At 37.9% G+C, this 22,335-nt stretch overlaps 3 protein-coding genes and 1 pseudogene across 5 annotated transcripts; all 4 read right to left on the bottom strand.

Moving 5' to 3' along the window:
* Nucleotides 1-809: 809 nt before the first annotated feature.
* On the bottom strand, nucleotides 810-3,706 carry LOC137748357 (calcium uniporter protein 2, mitochondrial-like). The gene is made up of 2 exons (XM_068488502.1): nucleotides 3,065-3,706; nucleotides 810-1,671 (listed from the first exon to the last, which is right to left on the bottom strand). The coding sequence occupies exons 1-2, from the start codon at nucleotides 3,638-3,640 to the stop codon at nucleotides 1,177-1,179; spliced, it is 1,071 nt and encodes a 356-aa protein (XP_068344603.1). The 5' UTR covers nucleotides 3,641-3,706; the 3' UTR covers nucleotides 810-1,176.
* An 8,450-nt stretch (nucleotides 3,707-12,156) lies between these two features.
* LOC137748693 (pentatricopeptide repeat-containing protein At2g01390-like) lies at nucleotides 12,157-14,878 on the bottom strand (annotated as a pseudogene).
* Nucleotides 14,879-15,121: 243 nt separating this feature from the next.
* Nucleotides 15,122-17,708, bottom strand: LOC137748692 (UPF0496 protein At4g34320-like). Of its 3 annotated transcripts, none has more exons than XM_068488869.1 (2): nucleotides 16,064-17,708; nucleotides 15,122-15,490 (listed from the first exon to the last, which is right to left on the bottom strand). In XM_068488869.1, the coding sequence occupies exon 1, from the start codon at nucleotides 17,189-17,191 to the stop codon at nucleotides 16,076-16,078; it is 1,116 nt and encodes a 371-aa protein (XP_068344970.1). In that variant the 5' UTR covers nucleotides 17,192-17,708; the 3' UTR covers nucleotides 15,122-15,490; nucleotides 16,064-16,075. The 3 variants fall into 3 exon arrangements, with proteins under 3 accessions (XP_068344970.1, XP_068344969.1, XP_068344971.1); XM_068488868.1 differs by lacking the exon at nucleotides 15,122-15,490 and adding an exon at nucleotides 15,502-15,695; XM_068488870.1 differs by lacking the exon at nucleotides 15,122-15,490 and having other exon boundaries at nucleotides 15,704-17,226; nucleotides 17,431-17,708.
* A 3,042-nt stretch (nucleotides 17,709-20,750) lies between these two features.
* Nucleotides 20,751-22,335, bottom strand: LOC137747215 (geranylgeranyl pyrophosphate synthase, chloroplastic-like). The gene has a single exon (XM_068487282.1). It carries the CDS (start codon nucleotides 22,059-22,061, stop codon nucleotides 20,937-20,939), a length of 1,125 nt encoding a protein of 374 aa, XP_068343383.1. The 5' UTR covers nucleotides 22,062-22,335; the 3' UTR covers nucleotides 20,751-20,936.

Raw genomic sequence — 22,335 nt, 5'->3', positions numbered from 1 at the left:
AAGACAAATTAAATAAAAGTTTTCCAGCTTCAATTTCGTAGTTGTAATTTGTAAATCATGAACCGTTAAAAAACTAAGGGGGCATTTGTTTGCCCTCATTAACTGTCACTGGACTGTACTGCCTACACTAAAGGCTTCACTAAGAGGTCTTAGTGAGACCCCCAAAAACTACGGGATTGCTAGTCCCATCTCCTTCTTCTGCAAGCAGCGCCGTGCGAACCCTCCTCTGCGCCTTTTCGTCACCGTGTCTGCTAGAAAACTCACCTTCATCTCTCTAAAACAGAAGTCAGAAGTAACAGAAGATTTTCCATTGAAGACTGACCTTCATATCTCTACAAAAACCAAGAACGGAAAAAAGGGGAAAAAAATTCACTTCTTGCGCAATCAGCAGAGAAAGCAAGAAGGAAGAAAATAAGGGAATCCACAGTTCTCTGCCCACTACCAACACCTCATCACGACCAGTTCAAGAACCAAGTCGTATATAGGTTCAACCACACCCTCAGTGGAGATAGAGAGGTTGGGGATTTTAAGTGAATTTTTGGGGTGGGGGATGAGATGGGTTTGTTGGAAAAGGAGGTAAGGAAGATTGAGGATTTTAGTTGCATCATTGGTGAGGCAAATGGAGAGACTCTCTGACATCACTTTGGTTGCATCGCTTGTCTATGTTAGAGAGAGACGGTGGGAGGGAGAGAAAGGGCCAGTGGGTGGGAGGGATAAAAATGGGGAAAAAGGGAAAGGGGGATGGAGAGGCGGAAGGTTACTGGGATTGGACGGATGATTCTAGAAAAAAAAAAAGCAAAAAGATAAAGTAAAAATAAAATATTAATTAATATATATTAATTAAATATAAAATATTTTAATATTGCAATCCTGCATCTTAGTCCGACACTGTATCAAACGCTTCATTAAGCTAGTCCAGCTTAGTCTAGTCTAAGCCAGTCCAGCTTAGTCCCTGCAGCTAGTCCAGTCGAAGATAATCTGGTGCAACGATCGCACCCTAAATACCTAAACACTCTCAACATCATTGTTTACATAAAGCCGGTGACTAAATTTCTAAAGTTAAATTTGCGGGGAAGGGAAGGGGGGTGTTAAAACAAAATCGTAGTTTTCCAATCAATTATATTGTTGTTTTTTTTTTTGTTTTTTTGTTCTATTACTTTTATATTTTTTCTTTAACTAATGTACTGAACCAGATTGCTTCCTCTTCGCCCCATCAAAAGCAGTTGTCGCGGTCATTTCTGATGAATCCGACGAGTCCGGATAACATGCTTTACGAAGCTCGTCATACCTTCCGACATCGAAATTCTCAAGCTTCATGAGGCGCTTCTGCTTAGCCTGAAACCGGCTACGGTAAAACCCTTCGAAAGAGGGCTCTATTGACGTCCTGAGGAAGAAGGCGTATCCAGCCATGAAATACATTGAAGTAACGTAGAAGCAAATGGGTTCCATGATGTCCCATGAGAGCTCCCAGAACGTGAGCCTCATGAATCCGGCTGTTTGGACGACCAAATAGCCAAGACCGCACCAAAGCTCCTTTCGGACAAGGGACTTCGCCTTTTGGTCTATCTCAAACTTGTGCCTCTCCATGCCTTCCAATTCCCTAATTCTGGGGTCATCGGAGTCGGGTGGTGTTCCTGGAATGGGAATTAGTTCTTGAATTGCTTTGGCTACCTGCAGTAACCAAACGGTTTGAAACAATTGGGTAAAGCATGCTCAGCCTATCACTAATTAATCCTCACCAAAAACAGGAACAGCTTTTACAAAATAAATAAAAAATTAACACAAAAACCTATGTTTTCAAATAAGTTTTCAAAAACAATAAAAAAACATTATGGGTTGTGGGGAATAATTTATAAATAAATTTCGAAGCTATTTTAGGATATATGGAATTCTTCTCTAATATACCAGAATTAAATCTAACGACTTTAAATAATGAAATATGCCACACATACTCCGGAATATTGTAAGTCAGATCTCTTAGGTTGAAGAATCATGCAAGCAAAAATATAAATATATGGGGACAAAGTGGATAACCCCCAAGCCTAATTAGGTATGCAGAAAAGCAAATCCGAGAAGTAAATCTGCAAGCTATCGTTACTAAGGTATGCGGACCAAATACGAATCCATAAACAAAAGCAAATCCAAGACGTTAATCTGCAAGCTATCATTACTTGAAGAAAAGCATTTCACTTAAAAAAAAGCACTTTTCCTATTTCAAACATTCCCACTTAAAAAAAGCACGTTTCCTATTTCAAACATTCCCATAATGTTTGTTGAGCTCAGCAAACGCTTTACCACCACCCAAAAAAGAGAAACAAGCACACCCAGCTTTTCAAACTTTATGCCACCCAAAACACTAAAACACCCTCTGATTTTCTAATTTGAGAAAAATATACCCCATTTTTTTTAAGAAAACTAACAAATTTTTTTTTTTAATTTTTAATGAAAAATGACAGGGTATAAATAGTATATGAAAAAAATAAAAATATAATTTTTTTGTTAAAAATGAACAATAATGTTTCATCAAAACTCCTTTTTTTTTAATAACATATGCCCCTTTTAAATAATTTCTTCCTATTTTCCATCTGCACCGCGCCGTAAAAGATACCGCAGAGCATAATAGAATATCGCTCGTCTCCCACCCCAATAAAAAAGCCACCCAGCAAAAATGCAATTTTCTGATTTTATTTTTTTGTTAATTTTAATATTATTATTTTTAATTCACTGGGTCTCCTCCCAAAGATGAAAAACAAAATCTGCCACGGTGAAAGACTGACACCCATTTCACGTTTAAAGGTCTCGCCTGTTGAAGAAAACAAAATAAAATCATAAAAACTATATCAGTTTTCGGAATTTCCCATATCACACTAAATAATATTCACTGCTCGCAAATTTAATTCACCCTCTCGGCCATCAAACCAAGATCACCACAACAATTATCTGAATTTCTGAAACACCAAAAAATTATAAAAATAAACAACTACAAAAATTAAATTCAAATTCCAAAAAATAAAAAAACGATAATTTAATTGGGACTTAAAGAATTAAGAAATTAATTTTTTACCTGTTCAGGCTTCAAGCAAACGGAATTTCCCAATACGATGACGGAGCCGTTTTCGTCCAGCGATTTCGCAAACCCCAGACCCATATCCGGATCCGCGCAACTTTCTCTGCAGATCCGAACAAACTCCGAATACGATACCCAGCTTTTCCGGACTTCTCGAAGCTTCGATTTTACCGCCTCCAGCTGGGCCACCCTCAGCAGCTTCTTTGTTTCCTCCGTCGTCAATCCCGATTTTGCCACCGGCGAGCTCTCCGGCTTGGGCTCCGGCGGAGCCAAACCGTCCAATCGGATCCGATCCTGGCCAATGGCCATGACTTTGAGCTTCTCCATTAGGTTTTCCCCCATCGGCAAAGACCAGATCGCTGGCTTCTGGAAATTCCCCGCCGACGGTCTCTTGTGAAGGAACCTCCGGAACATGGCATTGTCACCCGGGTCGGGCGCGATGCTCGTCTCGCGGAGCTTGGGAGAGGGTCGGGTGTGGACCGCCGACGACGAAATCCGGCAGTTTCTGAGGGTTTGGGTCGACGCCTTGGAGATGCTGAACAGACGCTGGGCTAGGGTTTTCTTGAACGCCATTGTAGTAATCTAGAGAGAGAAAATCCAGAGAATTGTAGAGAGAGAAAGAGAGCCGTCGAAGCTTTGTACTGGTTATTGAGCACATCAACAATGGAGGCCTCTGGCTCTTTATATAGGTGTCCCAATTGACTGGACGACAACGATATTTTGAAACCCTCGCGATTGTTTCACGAGTTGCGAGAATTAAAATCGGGAGAAATTTCGTTTTGCGCGGCTCCCCATGACTCTAGCGATGAACTTATCCCTTACGTTCTGGGCATATTCATTTTATCCGTATATCTCGCTCGTTCCAATTTATCGTACCGTGTTCACGGGTGATAAGATCAGGGGTTGGTGGATTACTCACCGTCCACGTGGATGGTTCGTTTCCAGCAGCGTGACCTTCTCGACTGCGGACGGTCGGATTAGATGACTTTCGTTTTCTGTTTGATGTTGACTGGTGTTTGTGTGGACTAGCGAGGTGGAGTGGCGTGATGAACGCGTGGAAGGTAGAGAGACGTTATTATTTTCGGAGCCTATGGGATTAAATACTAGGGTTGGCTGCACTGGATAATAGGTTACTATTGTTTTTTTAGTACCCGAGAAAGTTGGATGGCACAGCTCACGAGGATGTTGGAACGGTTCACGCAAACGTGGCTCAACATAGGCTTGCGATCATGCTTGGTAATATAAATTTTCAAATTGAGTAATACTATTCGTAAGATGTTTTTATATTATATTTTTATATTATCTTATATAGTATGTGGACAGTTAAATCATTTGAAAAATTTGTAAAATTCAAAGAAATGAAGCATAAATGCTCCTAGTATACCACAACCATCATTTAATTAACTAGTTTTTCTTAATTATTAGTTTATTAAATAATGAACTAAATTTAAAAATCTGATTCATTCAAATAATGTGGCTGTCCACATCAAATGTCACTTAAAGTGGTAAGAAAATATGGTACAAAAACATGGTATGAATAACATTACTCTTTCAAATTTGTACTTATCTATGAAATCGGATTCCCTTTCGGATCCATATATACTGAGCCTACTGACCAGGCAATCCAGGCCGTTGAAATTTGATCAAACGGCTACAATTATTATAATTTTTAAAGGACCTCTGTTTGTAGCCGTTAGATTAAATTTCAAAGGTCTGGATTGCCTGCTCAGTAGGCTCATTTTTATTGGATCCAGAGGGGATCCAGTTCCTTTATCTATAATTGAATCTTGAAATTTAAATTTATTTTAAAAGTGATAAATTAGACAGTGAGCAACAATATTACCATAAAAATAAATTGTTTTTGTGCTAAATACGCATTATACCCTTTTTTTAGAGAACGAGAAACATCACTAAGACAGTAGTTAGTTGATGAATCTACTTCATCCGAAATCAATTCGTGTGTTACTTGGCACTTACGAAGTGAGATTCAGACTTGAGAACTATGAGTTAGTCAATTAGTCTATTACATCCGAAACAAACTCGTGTGTTGCTTGCTTGGATATGGCACCAAGCAGTCAAGTAGTGAGATCTAAATTTGAGATTTATCCGCATGCTAATTGTTAGCCGATAAGGTTATTTCATACGAAATCGACTCTTGTGGTTCTCGGACAGAGCACCAGGTGCTTCATAGTTGAACCGTTCTTAAATAAAAGTTGAAAGTTTGAGGTAAAATAATAGGAGTAATTGGGGGTGTAAATTTTCTCCACATATGTCAAATTCTATGTTTTAACCCTTTTCCTTCGGATCATTTGTTGTAAACTTGGTTTTGTCAAATTTTTGTATGTCTCCAACACATGTTTTAATCTCCCTCTTAATTAGTTTTTCGTAAACTTTTTATTAATTAGTTCACGTAATAATTCATATGCTCTTGTATTCAACCACTTACAATACAACAAAATTCACTCATATTGTAATACTTGTAATTTACGTCAGTATTGGTGAGCAACATATCCGACTTTTTTTTCTTGTCAATTGATAGATTTTTATAATAAAAGACGGATAACAATGTTTACATTCTCAATAAGAATGTTCAACATAAATTCGGGAAAGAGAAAACTCCATCTATGGTAGCCCATCATTCTGTTTACAAACGAAACCATTAAGTGAGTCGCCCTGTTGCGGGCTTGAGGCACAAAAGCAAACTCAATGGACTCCACTTGGTTGCTAACTCTCGGATCGGATATCAAAAAGAATGCTAGCAATCGTAAAATATGGGTTTGTTTCTACCTTGAGCATAGAGATCAAGTTAATTGAATCGGATTCTACTACCACATTTTCATAACCCTCCTCTGGAAGCTGTCAACGCTTCCCTTACTGCCTCCGCTTCCACTGCTAGACTCGACGGCCATCGAGCCCCCACGCCCAACCCACCGAACAGCTCCCATAGACGGTTTCGTTTGCCATGCTCCATCGCAGTTGACTTATCGTCTACCTCATATAGTTATATTATAACATGTAAACTAATAAGATCACCTGCTGGTCGTCTCGGTCATATTTTCTCCAAATATTTGTTAAGTTGATAGTCATACTTTGAACACCTCCGGAAGCCCTAACACGAGTGACGACGACATTTTATTTGATTTAGATTATCTGAATAACACTACAAACTTGTGCCTAATACTTCATGTAAATAATGACATCGTATGCAATTATCCAGTCAATGCATTGCAAATTATCAACCACGAGTTGCCAAATGCTGTTTAATTAACTCAAATAAATCGTCACGTACTCAAAACCCTTTGTTCTTGCTGCTAAAATATTGATTAGCTTAATCAAACCACGTAACCATGTTTTCCCACAAGCCTAACAGCTGTTGATTAGTATAACTAAATTATTATATCTATACGCAAATATAATTTTCTATTGTGTTCAGTCGAATTTAGGTTTTTTTATATTTCCATGGCTGAAACCCATCCACCATTTCTGAGGTGTCTAATAGTCATGAACCACGTACGTACACTCTTCAATCTGCTTTTGATATTTTGGGAATAAAAAGCTATATAATTAGGCATATAGAGAACAATATCAATGGGGATGACACAGCAATAATTTTAGATGGATAATGAGATTCTCAATACCTTGATGTTATGATTTGTAACAAGTTTAGTCTACGTTTGGCAAGAAAGGCTAAAAGCACTTTCTTACAATCAAAAGCACTTTTATATTACATTTGGCAAGAAATTTGAAAATGATTTCAGATCATATAAAAGTTTCTTGAAAAAGCACATGCATTATTAATAAAAATTTGAACATTTCTCTAATACAAGCACTTATAACATAAACATTAATGAGTACAAATACTTGATATAAAAGTAGTTTCGGGTGTGCCCTTGCTCTTTAGTCCTGTTTGGTGACTAGGACTAAACAAAACAGGACCAATTCAAAAGGATTAACTATCTTTTCCGATGTGTGATGAGTTTAACAATGATAAAACGATATCGATCAAATTGGATAATTGTTTAACATATTGGATAAAAATAGTCCCTTTTTAAAGGTGTGACTCTAAAGGACCGGACAATACTCGGGTCTCATTCTTGTTCAATCACAGCCACCAAATGAGGCGTGATTAGGCCCATTTTGGTATGTTATGTGCCACACGTCTCCATGTCTTCGACTTTCAAGGGGCAATAACGAAGCTTCTTTAACACCAAAACTGAAGGCTTCTATTGGTTGCCACTTTCATATAATTCCTTGTCACATCCAGATCTCAATATATATGCTTTGATCTGATAGCTAATCAAGTATTAACTCACCAAAAATAATGAAATGATATAATGGGAATAGACTGCTATGGTTCACATTATTGCTTAATACCCCATTGTTATATAGAGTATCTCCATTTTTTTTAAGAAAACGTAGATGGTACGAGGACAATTTTATTGGTAGCAAAAAATGAAGTTATATCTAGTTATTAGGAGGGGTTAAACCTTATCCCTCATAAAACAAATAAAAAAAATACATGAAAAAGAAGGGGGATATAAACTTACTCCTCTAGAAACAAAAACAACAATGATACATAGAGGGGGACATAAAACCCAACCCCTCATAGCCAAATGTAAAGGTCTAAACCTACAAAACAAGTAGAACAACACCAAAAAGTTAGGAAAAAAAACAAGAAAATGAGACAAATCTGAATGTCAGGATGCACATTAATTTGAGAAGCGATAGCCACACAAACCAATATAGTCCGAAAACAATAGAGGAACCTTAATGCAGATAGTCAAAGAGAAGAATACTCATGAAAACCAAATATCTTTCTAATTCGTCCCTTTTCTTTCTTTTTTTGTCAAATGATAGATTTTGTTATATTAGAACCCACCCCATCATGCAAGGGCTTTGATGAGTCGATTTTATACGATATATTTGACCATATTCTTAGTATTAATTTATTAGTTATTTTGTGTGAATTTTGATACTTTGAATTATATTTCTAATGTAGGATACTCGACTTCACTTGAGCATAAAGTAATCAAATGGACGAATTTTGGAGTGATTCCAATTGAAGGAGGTTTGTGAGTCTTTCAAGATGATTGTAGCAAAATTCCAAAATTTTCTACCAAGCCGTTTGACCGTGAAAATGAAATAAAGGTCCAGCGCGTAACTTTTCTAGATTAACGTTTCTGGACGTTTTGGGTATTTTGAAGTTTAATATGGCATATTTTGAGGAAGATTCATTCTGATGATTTGTAGGGGATGACTTAAGCTTTAAAAGAGACATTTTGGGACCAAATTGGAGTTGATTTGGTTGGTCAAAAGATGGATTTTCTCTATAGTCCGAATTTTAATTCAAATAGGAAACATTTTATTTTCTGTTTTATTATTTTATTATGTTTTCTAATTTTATTCTAAGACCTTTTATAGCACGTTTACGTAAGGGTAATGGGAATAAAAAAACGGAATTGAATTTCGATTACGGCTGGTATTTACTAAATATTGGGGAATCAATAGTGCAGTGGACCCCACTTGAAACAAGGAATGCAATTCCTAAAATTGGAGTGGGATTCCTTGGATAGATGAGGTATTTGAATTCCAGGAGGGTGAAGGAATTAGGAATGCATTTTTCCTTCATATTATGCCTTCATTCACATTATGCACAACTCCATGCATATGTTGAAGAGAAGAAACTACAATTTGAGTGAGAAAATTTAAATATTAAAGTAAATACTTAATTTAAAAAAAATAAAATAAAAAAAAAGCATTTTAGTGTGTCTATGAAATAAAAAAAAAAAAAGCAATCTAATTTTTTTCTTACTATTATATCTTATATGAAATTTTATTAAAAAAAGTACATAAAATATTTGATTTGGAACAAGGGGATTTTAGTAATCATACTGGTTTATATTCCGATTCTGCTAAATTAGTAAACAGCTTTATGGAATTAGTGTCATTTCTATTCCGATTCCAGAACATTTAAGTAAACAAGTTCAACAGGAATCCGATTTTGATTTCTCCTCATTCCAACTCCTCAATTCAATTCCTCCAATTTTCATTACGGTTACGTAAACGTGCCATTATGATTTTATTTTGTAGTAGTATAAATAAAGATATTTAGCCATTAGATAAAAGGGGGGAGACAGAGAGAGGGGAAGAACGCATAGCTTTGGAGAACGCAGTAATTTTTATTTTCAAGGTGTTTTCTATCCTTATTTTTAATAATATTTTGTTTATGATTGTTTGTAACTAATTTCCGTTCGCTAGGCTAGCAAAAATATGCAGTTTCTTTTCAATTTGCTGATGATAGTATGCATGCAAGTTTTGAATAATTAATCACCAATTTATTCTGTCTAATTGTCTTGATGATTGGCCACCATTAAGATGTTTAGAAAAGTAATTTGATGCAATTTTGGTCAGAGGTCGGTCCTTGAAATTGACGAAGGCTTTTTGTAGTTAATATGTGCAAGTTCACTTAGGATGAATACCACGTTTTAAGGGTTGCATGGTTTTTAAGAAGGCTTCACAAAACTTAATGAGTCATGCATGTTTAGTTTTGATCTGAATACTACAGACGGATTGCACGTTTGATATACGCTCTCTGTTGGGGGTCTAAGTAGGCATATATTCTTAAAACTTAACCTTCAAATATGCATGTGTAATTCATAAGTAATTGGAAGAACTACATATGATTGTTAAGGTGACGGCAGAATCCTAGCCTTTTACAATTTATTTCAAAAACTGTTTTCTTTTAGTTTACTTTGTTTTGTCACTTTATTTAATTATTTTCTATTAAATTCGTTTTTATTATTTTAAATCACAAAATCACCTTTTTCTCAAACTTTATTTTAAATAATTAATTAAGATTTAATTTAACATAAATTATTCATTCAATCCCTGAAGGAGAACGATCTTACTAGAGTCATCTATACTACAATTACTTTGTACTCTTCCAAGTATTTTCGTGTTTTTATCCCTACTTTTGTAGGTGGTAAAAATCCTATCAGGCTTAACACCTTTTACACCATTATGGTATATAGCCACTTGCTTCTTAATCGTCCCGTTAATTCAAGGCAAAACTGGACCAGAATAGTATAAGAAAAGTTGCAATTCCACTGTGCATATCATTAATCATGTCAATAGATAGATAAAAGTATGTTTAACATGGCTTTAAACCTTGCCCGACATACAAGTCTAATTGTCCATCAAGACAACTTAAAAGTGTGTCAACCACATAACTTCCAGAGTCTGGATTTTGGGTAAAGTACAAAAAACTACCTCAACTATTGGGGTCACGACAGTTTCATACCTCATCTTTTAAAATTGACAATGTCATACCGCATCTTACGAATTTGTGACAATGTCATACATCCGTCAATTTTTCTGTTAGTTTTTCTGTTAAATGTTGACGTTGCAAAAGACGGGGACCACTTTCTATTAAAAAATTATTAAAATATTATTAAAAACTAAAACAAATATTTAATATTTTTTAAATATTAAAATAATAAATAAAAGTAAAATTTAAAAAAAAAAAGGTAAAGTACAAAAAACTACCTCAATTATTGGGATCACGACAATTTCATACCTCATCTTTTAAAATTGACAATGTTATACCGCATCTTACGAATTTATGACAATGTCATACCTCCGTCAATTTTTCTGTTAAGTGCTGACATGGCTTGATTCGTGACCTACTTTCTATTAAAAAATTATTAAAAACTAAAAAACAATTATTTAATATTTTTTAAATATTAAAATAATAATAATAAAAACCAGAAAAAAAAAAAAAAAAAAAAAACCCTCATTTCGTCCCTCCCCTCCCCCCTCCTCCCTCTTCTCCCCATCTTCATCTTCTTCCCCCACCTGCAAATCCCAACAAAAAAAAAAAAAAAAAAAAAATTCCAATTTGTCTTCCCCCCACACCCACACTCTTCTCCCTCCTGCAACCCAGAAAAAAAAAAAAACCTAGATCCCGTCGGCGGGAAGATGGGTGCGCAGAGAAGGTGGAGGATGGATGAAAGTGGTGGATTTGGGGTTTGATGGGTTTTCAAATTTTTTTTTTTTCCTTCTTTTTTTCCTCTTCTTCTTCTTCGGCAGGAGAGTTGATGATTTAAAAAAAAAAAAAAATTTCCTTTCTCCTTTTTTTCCTCTTCTTCTTCTTCTTCCTCCTTCTCCTTCTCCTTCTTCCGCTTCCGTAGGGGTGTGTTGATGGGTTTTCAAATTTTTTTTATTTTTTCTTCCTCTTCTTCTTCCTCCTCCTTTTCTTCCTCTTCTTCTTCTTCTTCTTCCTCCTTCTCCTTCTCCCTTCTTCTTCTTCCGCGCCGACAGGGGGGATTTTTTTTTTTTTCCTTCCTCCTTTTTTTCCTCTTCTTCTTCTTCTTCCTCCTCCTCCTCCTCCTTCTCCTTCTCCTTCTCCTTCTTGTTCTTCTGCAGGGGGTTGTTGGGTTTTCAATTTTTTTTTATTTTTTTGGGTTTGCAGGTGGGGGGAAGAAAATGAAAATGGGGAGAAAAGAGATGAGGGGGGAGGGGGAGGGGAGGGACAAACTGATGGTTTTTTTTTTCTCTGTTTTTTATTATTATTTTAATATTTAAAAAATATTAAATAATTGTTTTTTAGTTTTTAATAATTTTTTAACAGAAAGTATGTCCCGAATCAAGCCACGTCAGCACTTAACAGAAAAACTAACAGAAAAATTGACAGAGGTATGACATTGTCACAAATTTGTAAGATGCGGTATGACATTGTCAATTTTAAAAGATGAGGTATGAAACTGTCATGATCCCAATAGTTGATGTAGTTTTTTGTATTTTACCCTTTTTTTTTTAATTTTACTTTTATTTATTATTTTAATATTTAAAAAATATTAAATATTTTTTTTAGTTTTTAATAATATTTTATTAATTTTTTAATAGAAAGTGGTCCCCGTCTCTTGCCACGTCAGCATTTAACAGAAAAACTAACAGAAAATTTGACAGAGGTATGACATTGTCACAAATTCATAAGATGCGGTATGACATTGTCAATTTTAAAAGATGAGGTATGAAACTGTCGTGACCCCAATAGTTGAGGTAGTTTTTTGTATTTTACCCTGGATTTTCGATCAACAACTCTTTGCCTTAATCGTATACACAGCCATTGGGTTGACAGGAGCAGTGCTTCCTTATCTACGACATATTCTCTCAAGCAGCGACACATTGTTTTGCATCGCGAGACCAATTAGGGAATCTCGTTTGCCCAATTGGCATCAAGACACAAGATCCCCAGCAAACAGAAAATCACAAATCTTTTGGTCGATCGGGACAGCATTCTGAAACTCACCATCTGCCTGCAGACTCTTCTTTTCCTTCCTATTCATTTCAGCTTCATGAACTCTACTGCACTTTCGGAGACCAGTTAACAGCACATTGTATGTGCCCAAAAAGGGACGAAATCCTTTCCCTCGCATCGCTTCAAAATTTTGAAGCCCTTTATCAGCACTCCCAGCAGAGAAGTAAGCCCCAATCAATGCGGTGTAAGTTGCAGTGCACTTGTGATCATAAGGCAACAAATATTGCAGCACAAGGTGTCCTTCTAGCACGCCCGAGCCTATGTATCAGAAGTGCACTTAAGTATATTCCAAGAGAACATCCAGCCCTAATCATCTCTGCAACAATCTCCACCACTTTTAGAAATGACTTTGATCTGATCAAAGCTCATACCAAAGCCAGATATGTATTTCTCTCAAGGATTATGCCCATTTTCACACCATATTCGAAAGCCAATAAAGCACCATCAAGTCTGCAATGTTCACAATTTACCTCAATGATGGTTGGGTGATAGCACAATCCAATTGTATATTCTTATCTCCATTTCCAGCAAGCAAGTGGTCTATGGCAACGAGATTTTCTTTTTTCAAAAGAATCAATGCAAGCCCTTCATCAATTGTCACAAGAGCATCAGCAGCAGTTGGCCTAAACTCACTTTCCTCCTGATTGCCAGAGTCGACGGAAAAGTGAGGATGAACTTGCCTGAGGAGGGAATCATTCTCGCCAGCAATTTTGAAAGTTCTAACAGCCTCTAGAAATACAGGGTAACGAAGGGTAAGGCGATTTTCTTTCATAAACCAAAGGACATGGTTCATTGTCCATGTGTCTCCTGCTTTGCCCAATTTCTGAATTAAATATTGCAAACCGCTTTATCAGGTTGTACTCCAGCGTCTGGCATTTTACCGAAAATGTCAAGTGCCTCTTTGCATTTCCCTGAAACACATAACAAATTCAATAACTTTATCGATATTTTGGGGAGGAGGGAGAGGAACATCGCAAAGATGAGTCCCTGTGCATCCCACCAATAGTGCATATATGCATAGAAATCATAGCATAATGAGTCCATTTATGAAACTATTAATATGCAAGTTACACAAACATGATATCTTTTCTAAATATGACTACGAAAACAAATGTAATTTCACATCATCCTATTAAAAGTGGGGTAATGCAAGCAATCACAATGTGGAAACAACTTCATATCATAGCAAGAAAAATCTCATCTTCCTTTAACAAACACACACCGTGCGTAAACAACCAGTATAACCGTATGCACAAACTGGTAACTTTCAAGAAAAAATTATCAAACAATCACCCCCGTTCAGACATTACAACAAACACATAGAGTGCATATGCGAATGCAAATGCTACTCACCCGAACCAATTAGGAAGTCCATTAACACAGTGCAAGTATGACAAGTTGGAGAACATCCACATTGAGTCATTTCCCTGTAAACATCAGTAGCCTCCTTCACTCTGTTATCACCAAGCAAAATCTTCATACAAGCAGTGTAAGAAACAACAGTGGGAGGATATCCCTGAGCTTTCATCTCCTCCCAAGTCTGCACAGCCCCATCGACGTCGCCGGCATTCGAAAGCCAATGCATCAGAGGAGTGTAAGTAACGGCATCAATTTTGACCCCCTTTTCCTGCATTTGCTTGAAAACATGGGGCATTGATGAAACCCTCCCGGCTTCTCCGAAAATGTCCAGCATTGTCGTGTAGGTGAACTGGTCGTGCTTAAACCCTTTAAACCCAGCAACCCGGTTGAAAAAATAAAATAAATAAATAAATAAAAAGCCACGACCTTTCCATCGGAGAGTGGGTTTTGAGCACCTGGCTCACAGTGTAAGAATCCCATCTTATGTGAAGGCTCTGCTGTTGTTCTTTGGCGGAATCCCATGTCGAATATTTGAGGATTCTGTATATGTTTGCGTCTGTTTCTCGCATGTAAGTCTTCGGGTCCAAAGGTCGTTGCTTTGGAGTGGATTTGTGCTGGTTTTTTGTGTTATTTCTGGGAATTGGATTGTTGGGTTTGTGGGGTTAGATTCGGTTGAGGAAATGGATGGATTTGGTGGAAAGTTTTCGATATTGGTGATGGCGGATGCCGGTGAAAGCTGCAAGATGCTTCAGAAATCCATGGAGGTTACGGAAACTGCGCATAGGAGGAGTCGTTCATTAGTGTTGCGCATGGGAGGTTACGGAAACTGTTAGCGATATACAATCGCAAATGAGATTCCCACACATTTTTTCTTTTTCCGCACTCCTTTGTTCATTCATGTTCTTTGAAAGTAAAAATGTTCGAGTCCAGTTCTAGCAATTTGTAAATTTAAGTTGTGACGGATAATAATGAAAAGGATTTTTGCACACATATTTTCGCTTCCGCACACCCCGATCTATTCATGCCGTTTGAATATGCTTTAATTCGTTTAGTTCAAAGACCAAAAATAAATAGAAGGGTGTAGAGACAGAAAATAAGCGTGCGAAAATCACTTGACAAGGTCAATATTCAGTAACTTTTGCGTTTCAAGTAGGCCTCTGTTTCCATAACCATCCGTTTTAACAATACTGCTACCACTATTGATCTAAACAGATGAACTACAAAACTATTGTTTTCATGATAGACAGATGCGTTAGACCACATACAACTGCATACTATGTTAACCACAATTTTTGACTAATTACTAATATCTCATGATCCACTCCATTGAGTACAAAGCCTCGGAAAAATACTTCTAATACGTGCAATCATCGGCAAATATGTGACTCGCCTCGTGCTCATATTTTACCTTCGGACGCTTAAACATATATCATCTCAACATGTTTCGAAGATGGCAATTAAAGAAATCCGTTCTTTTTTTGAAGTTCTTAAATGAATTAATCGTGTAACAGTCGAAAACTAGAGATTAATATGTCCCCAAAAATTCCACAGATGAACCGATATAATCAAACGAAGCAAAATCATTTCTGCCAATCAACAAAGCATGCTTTCTCAGCTTATTGACTAATAAAACCAAGTGTAACTTCAATACCAAGCCCCTTCATCATGCAAAAACTCTTCAGCCGTTGGATTCATTAGGCAGTCCAATATATATCAGACTGAAGATGAACGATCTTTATCTCTACCTATATGATAGAGAATCAAGAAATATAGCTATTCTTAAACTCATCTCATTTTGCGTATCCATATAACCATTCAAAGTGAAGAAAGAGAGCTCCAAATTCCAATTAGTTCTAATCCTTGCAGACATTCCAGAGACGAAAGAATTTCTTGCACATGCCACACACATGACACATCCCTTGCACAAGTTTGTGGTGGGATCAACATCAACTACACAATGGTGAAGAAAACCACTCTTGTGAGAGGGCGGCACAGTGCGTGCACGCACAAACTATATTAATCAGTCTTAAAAGAGACCCCTTAGTAGCCATCAAATCCAAATGTTCAGCATTTAGCAGCTAAGTAAAATCTATCAAGTTCTAGTACGTTTTGCAATAAGAAAACAGATGAAATAGTCGGTAAGTAATCCTTCAACCCGAAAGATATAAATAAATTAATAAAAATATAGACTCTACCATTTGCCTTTAAGGAATGCCAAATCGAATTCATGTGACCCAAGGTGAATAATTAGCTTTAGCAGGGTGCATACATTTCACTAGTAGACCGCCAGGAAGAGAACAGTGATCAGAAACACATACCGAAAGGGTCTTTCATTTGTTGGGATGCCCAATTATTCTCTGCAAAATCACTGTCCTTGCCTTCCTTATATCCCTGCTACACTTATCAGCATGCTGGCTTAGATTATCAATGGTTTCCACAAACACATCAAGCTTTTTCTTGATCTCATCCATCACTAGCTTCACAGCCAACCCCTCTTCTCTAATAGCAAAATCAGCATTGTGCAACAGTGACTCAATCCCAATTTCAAATTTGTCAACAAGCACCCGGATGCTATCCAGGTCCTTCATTGTAACGAACGTTCCAATCTGCATTGAGCTGATTATCTCCCTCTGCCCTTTCAGTCCTCTCTCGTAGTTATTCCAAAGCATATTACACCATTTTCCAACTGAACCTATTGGGACAGCGAATGCCCCTGCCAAGGCCGTTACAAGTGGTGGTGCAGCAATGGCAGCTGCCACTACAGAGAAAACCAATACAGAGACAAATGTAGCAACGAAAATAACATTTGACAGCCTCCTCCAAGCTTTCACTGATTTGAACTTCTTATCAAGTTTTCTCTTACGAAGTTGCAGTTTCTCAAACATGGATGCCTGGTTCTTGTAAACTGCCTGAAACAGTATAAAGAACTCGTCTGTGAAAGGATCCCCAGCCGCCTTAAACGCCCTCAATTCTTTTAAGGTTCTTGCACACCCGTTCCCATCTGCCCCAGCACCTACTTCTTCCTCAAACTGCCTAACTGCAGCTTGAATTATCAGCTGGGTATTGAGTGCACGCTTAAGACATTGCTCGAGGGAAGTACAAAAATCCAACGTTTGAAGACTGTTCTCAAAGTATTCCTCCACAAGAGAGAACATTTCTTTACTTTTCCATATATCCTTCTTGCATTCTAGAATCACCTTGACCACTTCCTGGTTCATGTCAAGCAAGCAATCGGTAACCTCCTTGAGCGAGTCAAGGGATAGGCACCGAAAATCCAACCCGGCTGAAAGCGAGTGAATGACACGGCTTGTGCGCTGCTGGAGATTGACATCAAACGATTGCAAGGCTGGATCGAGCTTACAAGCCGCCTCATAGGAGCTCAAATCGGCGCTGTCCTGGGAGTTGGTAGTAGTTTCAAGGTTTTTACTGGATTTTCCTCCCATCATTTGGGTTCAGATAATCAGAAATTCCCAACACCTAACTATGATCCAAGCAGCCAAATACTCGAAATCGAATCGAATACAATCTATGAGTAAGTTGAAGAACTACAAAATTAACCACAAAGACTTGGAATTTGGCTAGATCCTAAGCAACCCAAGAGCTAAATATTTCACTAGGTAAAGCAAAAGTAAAAACCCAGATGAGATTTCTGCTCAAAGTATAAAACTTGATGGATTTTTCTCACCTGAAATTCAGCTTAAATGCAAAGAAAAATATGAACTTTGTAGCTTTGCTCTCTCACTCCAAACCCCCACACCCTCCAGAAAGTTCAAGATTCCCAAACGCAAGCAAAATCCAACACGACGAACCGAAGACTGAGTCTTTGCAAAACCCACAAGTCAATGGTGCAGAATAATGCAAAGAAGAAGATGAAATGGGAAAAGGAAAGTGAGAGGAAATTGGGAAAGCGGCAAAGGGGCTAAGCACAATTTCCCTTTCGTTAATCAGGAAGGAGTGTACTGCATAATTTAATGCTATGGTTCCACGAAGTTGAAGTAAAAGACCAAGGAGGGCAGACTGTTTGGATGCTCTTCCCATCCTATTTTATTTGTAAACGATTAAGTTACGTCAACATTTTATATTTCTATTATTTTTTATCTTATTATCTTTATAAAAAAAATCAATATAAAATGTTGATATGGCTTAACCGTGATTGTACGAAATAGGAGGGATGAGAAAGACACCCAAACAAGAGGGCAGACAATCTCTCTCCAAAGACCAAAAGGGCAAAAGTGGGAACCAATGCCAGGTGAATGAAGATCCTCTTCGATCCTCTTTCCAGGATCTTCAAATTGTATCATTCATCGTACATCATGTAATTAAAAATTATTTTAATATTTTTATTTAAAAGTAAATATAAATAGTTCTTCACGAAAATTGACCGCACAATATACGATAAACGGACACGATTTGAGGATCTCTAAGGCCATCTCCAACTGAAGGGTCCAGACTCTAGAGGGCCAGGGGGCCGAAAATAGCATGAAAACCCTCTCCAACCGAGGGCTAGGCCAGATGGCTTGTGGGCCCCCACAGAATCTGAAAAGGCCAAAAGGTTGGCCAGAAAATAGAGCCGCCAAAACAAGTTCAAAGAAGTTTAATGGTAGAAACCGGCGAAAAAGTGTCTGGAAAAAAATCAAACTGTTTTTGGCGAACACAAAACATAACATTGTTTCTTGAAAAAAATATATATATATATATATATATATATATATATATATATATATATATAGTGTTTGTTTTGTTTGTGCACAAACAAACATGTACCTGGAAAGAAAAGAATCAAAATCCAAAAAATAGTGAATTAAATTCCATAAACAGTGACTTAAATTTCAGAAACAATGACTTTGATTAAAAAATGGTCTATGCTTTAACCTTTGATTACTTCTTTTCTTTCATGCATCAGTTGATTATATTTAAGAAACATGATGCTCATTTTGCTTTGAATTCAATACAGTGAATTTCACTATTTCTTTTCTATCTTACATTTAAGAAACAGTGACTTAGATTTCAGAATCAGTAACTTAACTTCCAGAAACAGTAATTTAAATTCCAGAAACAGTAATTTAAATTCCAGAAACAGTAATTTAAATTCCAGAAACAGTAACTTAAATTCCAGAAACAATTTATTTTTACAATCTAGAAACAGTGACCAGTTGTTATTATTGAATAGCAGGCAAATCTCAAATTTATTTTCTAGAGAAACAAACGATGAACTCCACTAACGAAGAAAAATTGAAAAACAGTATCTCGAATACACTATGAATAATAACGACGATCACATTTCAACGAAAATAATACAAAATATAAATTAAATAGCATGAGTATCTATATTTTTGTTTCAAAGAAAAAGAAGAAAGTCTGCAAAACAACGATGAACTCCAATAACAACGAAAATCTGAAACCTAACCTAAAAAAGTTAGTGGTAAAATCGACAAATCATAATTTATTATAGTTGGATCATTTTTAGTTGGACTACTTTAATATAGGCATTATACTAATCATTAAATAAAACTTATAACATGGTTTTTTTTTTATATTAAAACTAAAACTTTTCAAATCATTTTCATTATTATTGTTTTTTTCTTTCAATTCAGAAATCCATATTGTACCACGTGAGCCCAACAGTAAAAAGATAATTTTAAAGATTTTTTCTTTTTTACACGCTTAACACAAAAAAATATATAAAGTACTGACGTCAACCTGCCGTCAAATAAACTCAGGAGCTCACATGGGCAAACCCTACCTGATTGCTTGGTCTGATTTTTTTGGGCCTATGTGTGGCCCGACTAATTGGGCTATGGTGGAGAGGGATTTTTGGGTTTTAGAATATTCAATGCCCAATTGCTCGGGCAATTGTGATGGGGATGGACTTGCTCTAATAAATAAAAAATTAAAAAATTAAAAACATACTACAAAACAACTTAATGCCAAGTTACCACCTCGCTAAACATCCATCTTGGTAAAAGTTGTAGTTTTTATCTATTTATTTGAATCCAATAGGTAAGACTTATGAGTACTCTACACTTCCTAATACAAATAAATGAAATAATATATTTTTTCGTGTCTCACCATTTTTTTTTGACACAAAATTGTCAAATGTATTTAGCCCCATTTTTAGTGAGATTAATTAAATCTCAACCTCATATTCTAATGAGTTAAATCTTAACCGTTCACTAAATGTGCAAAAGAAAACCATCACTTCACTCCTAATCTGAAACCCTACTCCCTCCCACCGCCTAAATTAGGGGTTGACACGGGCCGGGCTGGATCCACTTAGGGGTGGGCACGGCTGGGCCGGGTCCACATTTAGAGGAATCGTATATGACCCGTTTGAAAATGAAACGAGGCAGGGTTGGACGGATCATGATATTCTCAAAAGAGACTCAAACCTAACCCAGCCGGTTTGAAACGGGCCGGTAGGTTCCTACGGGTCCAAGTTTTTATTTTCCAATTTTAGTATTTTACAAAAGTGATTTCTACAAGCTGTTTAGTTGCCAAAAATCCGAATCACAATTAACATAACTCTGAAAGATACAACAGGACCAACCTCCTGTTAATTGTTATAATCCCCACTGCATCTTCCACCACAAAATAGCCATCAGTAACTACACATACAAAATTTCAACCGATTTCTGCAAACCCTTAACTTAGAAGATTAAAGAATTGGCATTCGTACTGAATTGAACTCAATGCAGAGAGTCAATGGGTTAGAACGTTACCTTAATTTGGGAGGAGATGAGATGATGGTGAACTGGTGGTCGATTTCGATTTGCAGGCGTTGGCCTTAGACGATGGTGGTGTTCGACAATCTCTACGGCAGTGATGGGGTGGTCGCTATTGGAAGGTTTGGGAGGAGACGATGGTGGTCGCAAGTCGGGAGACGAAGACAAAGTGATGTCCACTAGGTCTGCGTCCCGGTTCAAACCATCCCCTCTCCGAAGTTAGATAAATTGTGTAGACTATCTTATCGATTTGTAAAAAGGAAATTAAAGGCATGCCAAAAGCTAAACAAATTAATTTCACATAAATCAAATGTAAAGACACGGACTGAACAAGGAGAAGAAAAAATGTGTATATTTGACCCAACTCTGTGTCTACTCTTATCCAGTTCTGCAACACAAACATGCGGATCAGACATTCTAAATTCCCACGAACAAACATTAAATTTAACAGTACAACAAAGGGGTGTCTTTAGTTTTGCCTGTAAGCAATGTAGTTCGCCAGAGCAATCAAGGGGGCAGCCTTTTCGGGATCGAAACCGGCGAGCTGTTCCTTGGCGTCTTTGTTCAGTTTCTCTGCAAACTCTCTCGACTTCTCGATCCCCAACAGCTTCGGATAAGTCACCTTATCCGCCACCAAGTCCTTCCCTGCCGTTTTCCCCAACTCCTGGGAAGATTTGGTCACGTCGAGGATGTCATCGACGACCTGAAACAACAATCCAATGTACCGAGCGAAAGTCCTCAGCTTTTCGATTTCGGAATCCGACCCACCTCCCAGAATCGACCCCAGAACCACCGCGCACTCCAGCAGCGCCGCCGTCTTGTGGAGGTGGATGTATTCGAGCTGTTCGAGTCCCACATCGGACAACCCCTCTGAGTTTATATCCACCACTTGCCCGGCCACGAGCCCTTCGGACCCAATTGACTTGGCCAATTCCCCGACTGCCCTGATGATTCGGGCCGGCGACACGCCGACAGTAGACAGGGAGATGTGCTCGAATGCGAAGGCCAAGAGAGAGTCGCCGGCCAAGACCGCGACGTCCTCGCCGAACACCTTATGGTTGGTGGGTTTTCCGCGGCGGAGGTCGTCGTTGTCCATACATGGCAAGTCGTCGTGGATCAGCGACATGGTATGGATCATCTCAACGGCGCAGGCCGCCGGCATGGCCATGGATTCCGACCCACCAACCAGCTCGCACGCGGCGAGGCAGAGGACTGGTCGGACCCGCTTGCCGCCGGCCAGAAGCGAATACCGCATCGCCTCGTGGATCGTAATCGGGTCACGGAGGGAGACGGCGGCGTCCAAGGCCTGGTTGACGGATTCCGCCCTCTGGAGCATGTAGGACTTAAAATTGAAGGTGGGTTTCGGGGACTCTTCGTCGAATTCCTCTGTGAGGGTCTCTTGCTTGGTGAGGACGGCGGATACAGCGAAAGGGGAGGTGGGTCGACGGTGGTGTGGGGCGGCGGAGGATATGGGTATGGTGGTTTTGAGGGGGTGGAGGAGGTGGAAGGATTGGGAGGATCTGGATCTGCCTGCTTGATTCAACATTGAGCAGGTCTGGAATTGGACCCATGAGCTCAGATTCATGCAGCTCATTTTTTTTTTCTTGAAATTCTTTGAAATTCTATCGAATTTGCTCAAAGATTGCTGCTTTTTGCTCTGAAATTGCAGTAATGTGGGGATGGATTTACAGTGTTATATGGGGAACGTGGTGAGTCACGAGGGGTCCAAATCAGGTCATTGACGCATTGCAATATGCAAGCTCACATCCCTATTTTGGAATTCCAGAGAGAGAAAATGAAAAGAGTAGCACTTTAGAGAGAGAAAGTATGTGAGTGAGAGTCAGGAGGGAGGGGAAGTGGTGAGAGCA

The sequence above is a fragment of the Pyrus communis genome, chromosome 10, assembly GCF_963583255.1.
Source record: "Pyrus communis chromosome 10, drPyrComm1.1, whole genome shotgun sequence".
NCBI lineage: Eukaryota > Viridiplantae > Streptophyta > Magnoliopsida > Rosales > Rosaceae > Pyrus > Pyrus communis.
This window is presented reverse-complemented; position numbering and strand designations above follow the sequence as displayed.

What these genes read in the sequence shown, in the direction of transcription:
- LOC137748692 (XM_068488869.1), bottom strand. Translation starts at nt 17,191, where the DNA reads ATGATGGGAGGAAAATCCAGTAAAAACCTTGAAACTACTACCAACTCC.
- LOC137747215 (XM_068487282.1), bottom strand. Translation starts at nt 22,061, where the DNA reads ATGAGCTGCATGAATCTGAGCTCATGGGTCCAATTCCAGACCTGCTCA.
- LOC137748357 (XM_068488502.1), bottom strand. Translation starts at nt 3,640, where the DNA reads ATGGCGTTCAAGAAAACCCTAGCCCAGCGTCTGTTCAGCATCTCCAAG. An exon ending in TTTGCTTGAAGCCTGAACAG is followed by an intron (nt 1,672 to 3,064) that starts GTAAAAAATTAA and finishes TGGTTACTGCAG; the next exon opens with GTAGCCAAAGCAATTCAAGA.